Source organism: Cryptomeria japonica, chromosome 3 (assembly GCF_030272615.1).
Source record: "Cryptomeria japonica chromosome 3, Sugi_1.0, whole genome shotgun sequence".
Lineage (NCBI taxonomy): Eukaryota > Viridiplantae > Streptophyta > Pinopsida > Cupressales > Cupressaceae > Cryptomeria > Cryptomeria japonica.
In genome coordinates, this window is record NC_081407.1 from 79,818,483 (window position 1) to 79,825,227 (window position 6,745).

The following is a 6,745-nucleotide window of genomic DNA, read 5'->3' on the forward strand; positions in this document are numbered from 1 at the left end:
AAATTAGCAGTGGTTTCAACACCATCGGTGCAGTTTTGCAACCACGAGTGCAAATGTGAAGTATCAGTTTAAATGCAATTTAACCAAAAATAGGTGAAACGATCAATCTTAGTCTTTTGGTGCTCCAAATTCTCAGTGGGCTTTCAGTGCACGAAACAACTTTATAACACCATCAAAAAAGCATTGAGAAGACAACGGTAGGGTTGTTGGAAGTTGGAAACATGTTTTTATCCATCCAATATTCCAATCAATAACAATTCCAGCTCGTTTTTAATCCATTAATGTAGGTTTTCCGAGTTAAAATTGAATGTGCATAATTTTGTCCGCATTTTCTTGTCAATATCCAATTGAATACACGTTCTAACTAGCTTCAAACATCAAATCCGGAGTTCTAAGTGGAGCGGCAGTGTATTTTAGTTATATGTAATGTGCAAGCAAAGAGTTTGACAAAATTACAGATACGAGGAAAGATTCCATCAGCGGCAGCATTGGCTGCTAAGTCCATATGCTACGTTTATTACGTTCATGCTCGAACAATTTGTAAAATCAGGACTGTTCTCCTTTGTGTTGCTATCCAATACATGTCGAGGTTCACATAACGTACATTCTATCTTTCACCAAGAACTAAGACTCTACAACTTTCTCATGTTTGCTAGATCCTCAAGGTTCTCAAAATACATGTTAGCCACACAAACAGGGATAACAAAAATATCACAAGTAGACCACATATCACGAGCATTGTTGCAGGCTTGAAATAATGTAACACCACAAAAGTTAAACAAGAGACTGAGATAGAAGACAATTTAACATTTATCGTACCCTATTGCCTACAATTCTTTAGTGTGAGCGTTCATGTAGCATAGATAGCTTCGGAGAGATGTTAACTTCTTAAGTTACAAACCACCATCCTCATAATGTTTTTTTAGTGTTGAAGCCGCGACTTCTAAGAAAACGAACCCAGAGAACCAAACTTATTCTTCTCCCTAACTTCAGGACTCCACGATATACAGACCCAAACTGTTCAGAAATAAAAGAAAACCTTCCTCATGGTATAATTCCATAAGAATCAAAATTCAAGTCCCAACCATGCACAATTATTGGTGAAGCAAACATGACAACATAATCAGCTTCAACCAATCAGTTGTCTATAAATATTTGTATCAAAAATTTGATAACACAAATTTATGCATTAAGGATGAGGAATTTTCAGATCACACTCAGGATGATGAATGTGATCCAAAAGGTCATCCTAATAATAGATCAGAGTGTAATCCAAAATGTTGATCCAAAATGAATTTTTCTTTTTTTTTTTTCGAAGTGTAATCCAAAACATTTATACAGTTAAAACAGGCACTCTTTCCGATGTCACGTGTTGTTGAAACATTATTGTTCTGAAGGAAATTTTAAAGAGCTTTATATGATGATAAGAATCATAATGAATTGCCGTACTGTTGGCCATTACATTACCATTTTCCCACCTTATGCTTTAAGCTGATCCAATAGAGAAACATTTTCCATCTTATTAAATTTACGCATCCGAATTACCAAGAATTCAGGTCAAAGAATCATATATCAACATATAAAGTTTAAAATGTACAGGAAATTTTCTTCCAAGGGAAAGTGGACAAGAATAACCAACGAACACAATATTTAGACTAGGCTCTCAAGGGTACCTATCACCTGTCGGGTAGAAACAATCTAATGGGGGAAACTTGTTTGTGATTTTTTTAATTTACGGAGTTAATCTTTGATGGCATCCATTTAATAACTTGGACAAACTTTATTGCAACAATTTCCTCTTCCTCTAAAGCTAAACTTTAAGTGACTTCAGATTAAGTGCTTCTATCGCAAGTGAAGTTAAAAACATTATGACAAAAAAGCGAATTCCAAAAGTTACTGTTTCTTGAAACTAAATCAAACTAGCCATTATTTTTAGTGCATGACTGATTAAAAAATTTAGCAAATGACTAAGGATAGTAACTTTTTCGATCAATTTTATTACTGTAATTCTATCATATCCATATCTCTTAACACTATATCAGATTCTTTTACTGGAACACCCTCTTGTTTATTTGTTTTGGTCCTTGAACACTGGCGTGGGTGTTTTGCAGGACCAAGTGGCAGGATTCAGCCAAGTGACAGTGGCTGTGGTGGTTCAAAAAACCCATTTTTATTCACTTTTAATGACTACATTTATCACTGGGGGCCTATCCATAAGTTCCAAACTTGTGTAGTCTCTAGGGTAGACCCCCTTCTGTTACAATGCCAAAGACCTGCAACTCACATCACACATTAGCGAACCACAAACTCAAAAAAATCATAGAGTTGAGATATTACCTACAATGCATTCCAAAACAGTCTTACCACATTTAGATATATTGTATTCAGAAATATGGTGCATATTTATCATCCCAGTATCCATTGTTTTTTTATTAAAAGATTTGGACCATTTCTCGATTTATCTCGAGTATAAGTAAGATGGCACCATTTTCTAAAGTGAAACTTTGATACTGCATAAATTAAACACAAACACTCAACTGCCATGCAACTCTACCTAAGGAATTGACATATGCAGGCAAATCCTCAATAAATAAGAAGTTAAAACTAACTGGCATCAAAGGAATATAAACAACTAAAATTTAGTTTACTGCAAATTCAGAACGATTCATTCCATTAAACAAGCTGTGTTATGGATATTTTAAAAATAGAGTTGACGATAGTAGGCATCCTTGGATTTTTCAACAAAGGGTACTTGACAAGCAATCTGATCAAAGAACTAAAATATTTCAGCAATCAAACAATACCAGATGCTGTCCATTTCTACAGTGATAGTTGATAAGGCTGTGTACCAAATACGCACTCGGCTACTGTCTGCAACCAGCCAACAACTGTCAAGTTGGTCTGGAGTGTAAACGATGGTCCTCTAATGGAAATCTACTTGGGTTCATGTGGCAAAAAATGTAGTGTCTAACCAAACAACTCATACATGTAGCCTATTTCAAAATAAATCCATCAACTAGGTATGTATTCCTTAAATGTCTGCTTTCGTACCCACCAAAAATGTCTTTGGTACAAGTAAGGAGATCTTTATATCCCTTATATGTGCAGGCGTGCACACATACTTGTTCATAAAAATCTAGACCAAATACTATAAATTTAGATCACGAGGACTAATTCATTTTCACTGACAAGACCCATGCATGCAGTAAAAAGAGCCAAATGCATGTGGAATATAATGTGTCAGCATAAAACAACGGCAATTTGATATCTAAAAAACCAATTTGAAGCATTAAATAACATGTAAACAAATTAAAATAAAAAAATTCTAAGCATCCAAAAGGAGCCTGTAGGACCCTGTCAGATTAGATTTTGCCCAGTAAGTGCTGTGAATCATGAATGAATAAGAGTTCCATTCCTATGTGTTTTTTCATCACCAACTTCTGCTTGTTATACTTGAAAGCAAAATATAAGTTAATGCAATTTTCTCCAGCTCCTTTTCAATTGTAAGAAAAATAGTTCAAAAGTTATACCTGAACACAGGCAGTGTCGCCCTGTAACATCGATCAGAAAAGAGTATATTATAAAAATACATATGGAGGTGCATACAATCTTCAACGAACCCATTTGATATCTAAAAAGCCAATTTGAAGCATTAAATAACATGTAAACAAATTAAAATTAAAAAATTCTAAGCATCCAAAGGGAGCCTTTAGGACCCTGTCAGATGACAAATACGCATAATACAATTCAAGCCATTAGATTTTTCCCAGTAAGTGCTGTGAATCATGATTGAATAAGAGTTCCATTCCTATGTGTTTTTTCATCACCAACTTCTGCTTGTTATACTTGAAAGCAAAATAGAAGTTAATGCAATTTTCTCCAACTCCTTCTCAATTATAAGAAAAATAGTTCAAAAGTTATACCTGAACACAGGCAGTGTCGCCCTGTAACATTGATCAGAAAAGAGTATATTATAAAAATACATATGGAGGTGCATACAATCTACAATGTACCCATTCCTTAAGGGAAATGATGACTAATTTTGCTAAGACAAATCCCAATCTCCACAAAAATACTGAGCCATCAGCAAGTCACATCTATATTGTAAATTTCAACCTCAAGCATCAGGAGTAGGTGATCTTGCAGAAACACTGCCTTCCTGAAGCGGTGACGGTCTGAAAGGCAAACTACCCTCTTTTTCAAATCTTACAGCATTCCTGGCCATTTTTGGAGTGCCTGGAGTTGTACTTGCCCGGTAGCTTGCTCTCAATGTTGCATCCACAGTGTTGGATGATTTTGCCATAGCATTCCTCACAAACTTCTGCGCAGCAGGTGAAAGTGCATTGAAGCTGGGGCTCATAGAACCCTTCTTTGTTGGAGTGGGAACACGAGGTGGCTTTTGGTAAAGCCTAGACTTCTCCCTGAGATTTCTAGCTGCATCCCTTGAAAGATTGTAAGCCCTGACATCTCTCGACGGAGGATTTGGAATCTTGAAATGTGGCCCATCACCACTACCACCAATACCAACAGGCGTATCCTCTGTCTCCAACCTCAATGGTGTCCCTTCAATTTCTCCCCATGTAACAAAAGGTGATTCATCCACCCCTGGAGCCGGTGAAGGAGTTCTTACAAAACTGTAACCTGCTACTCCCTTCTTTGAATTATCTTTCTCATCCAAAAGCAATTGAGATGGTGTTTTTCTGAGATCTTCCAAGTCATACTTTTTCCTTGCCCTCTCTGCATCTCTCTCCGCAAAAGGCCATGACGCAGGAGTGGATCCCACAACAGGAGCATACAATATAGCCACTGTATCCTCCTCCTTGGGCCTGGAATCAAACACATTTCCATGAAACCGTGTATTATTCTGCTTAATTTCCTTTGTAAGTGCCATCAATCTCTCTTCCCTTTCGGCAGTCGTCAATGTTGCCTCCTCCCTGTTCGCAGAATCATACATCAAGAGGTTCTTCGGAGTATTATTCCACGAATCCAGTGTGCTCTCAGGCTGCCCTGAGGTGCCATATCCATCTGTGATCCTATCACGATTCTCATGACCAATTTGCAATGGCGACGATGATGGCAATCCTGAATCTTGCAAATACTTCAATTTCTCCCCCCTCCTCTTGTTCACTTTCTCAATAATTTTACCAAAGCTTTCATTGTCCTCACTTGTGTGCCGTTTTAGAAAATCATCCAGTGACAACGAGGTATCAATGCCCTCCAAACCCCGATCCTCAGATAAAGGCTCCAGGGGAAGATTCGAGTTAGGGTTTAGGCTGGGGGACCTCATGGACCTGACTGAGTCGCCCACTGTGAGGGCAGGTGAAGGTTCCATGGTAGGTGTCTCAAATGGGTTTCGAACCGAGGTCGTGGGCGTCACAAGCTGATCGTGCCCTTCGGAAAATCCAGAAATCCTAGCTTGCCTTCTCCCAATAATTTTCAACTGTGTATCCCTAATTTGCATAGGGTCGCCGCTGCGGACGGCCTCAAGCCAATCTAAGCGGTCATGAAGCTTTGGTAGATCGGGAAAATAATCCCTCTCAATAATTTTTTCTATGGCAGCCACATAGGTGTCTTCGTCTAATACAGTCTGAGAGCTTTTTCTCTTCTTGGAAGAGGGAGGCCCAACAATCAACGCCCTCACAGGGCCCTTTTGAATTCTGGGCGTGCAAGATGGGGAGGGTGAGGGCGATGGCAATATATGCCGAGGTGAATTTCCAGGTGATGACAACATTGTGGGCTTCTACAAAATGGCTTTTTGTTTTTCAATTGGGCAATTCTTTTTCAGTTCAAAGCGTGGAATGCAACAAAAATGCAGAAAAATTTTGTGAGCGTTGCCCTTCAAACCCTACGAACTTTATTTTCTTAAGTGCAACAAAAGTGAAAGAATTTTGTGGTTGTTGCCCTTCAAACCCTAAGCGTTCTTTTTTCCCTTGAGTGCAGCGAAATTGGTGCAAGAAAAGTACCTTATTTTTCTCTTGCTCAATCCTGTAGCTCCTCCGAATCGAATCAGATTGATGAATGTGAAATAAAACAGAGCTCTGTAAATCACGTTCCTTCTGAAGAAACGACAAAGAAACAAAAGAATCGAGTCCAGTTCTTCAACAAGGGTGGAAATGGACTGTGCTTTAAATATCGGTTGTTCGTAATTCTGTGGTCTAATTCGATGGCTTCTTATTTTAGTCCTCCTATTATTAGAGATACATCAGTCAAAACATTTCGTTTATTAAAGAAAAAAGGTCGGTCCCATATTGTTTTGTTGCTTGGCGATTTTGTTTATTACTACTTGCAGTTATGTTAGTATTATTGTAATTAGTTTCATTTAATTTTTATTCGTTAAATTTTTTTTAGGTAAATATTTAGGTCATTAAAATAATATTAAATATGTTTTAATTTTATTTTCAATTTATTTAAAATCTGTATTTAAATCTTCCCTCATCCAATTTGATAATATAAAAATTATATCATAAATATATTAATATATATTTTCTATATAATTAAATTAAATATTAATAAAAAATGAATTAATAATTTTAATATATTTAGGTCTATATATATACAATAATATAATTAAAACTAGCTTATATATATTTAATAATATATATAGAATAAGTCGAGAGATATCCTTCTAGAGGCGCCTATTTTTTTATTAATTTATCAACATTAAATGGCAATAGGCGCCTTGAGAAGAATATCTCTCAACTTATTCTATATATATTATTAAATATATATAAGCTAGTAGCAGTCG

General features: G+C 36.7%; 1 protein-coding gene across 1 annotated transcript; it reads right to left on the reverse strand.

The window, feature by feature from the left end:
- Positions 1 to 3,873: 3,873 nt before the first annotated feature.
- LOC131027910 (uncharacterized) lies at positions 3,874 to 6,229 on the reverse strand. The gene has a single exon (XM_057958012.2). It carries the CDS (start codon positions 5,729 to 5,731, stop codon positions 4,118 to 4,120), a length of 1,614 nt encoding a protein of 537 aa, XP_057813995.2. The 5' UTR covers positions 5,732 to 6,229; the 3' UTR covers positions 3,874 to 4,117.
- Positions 6,230 to 6,745: the final 516 nt, after the last annotated feature.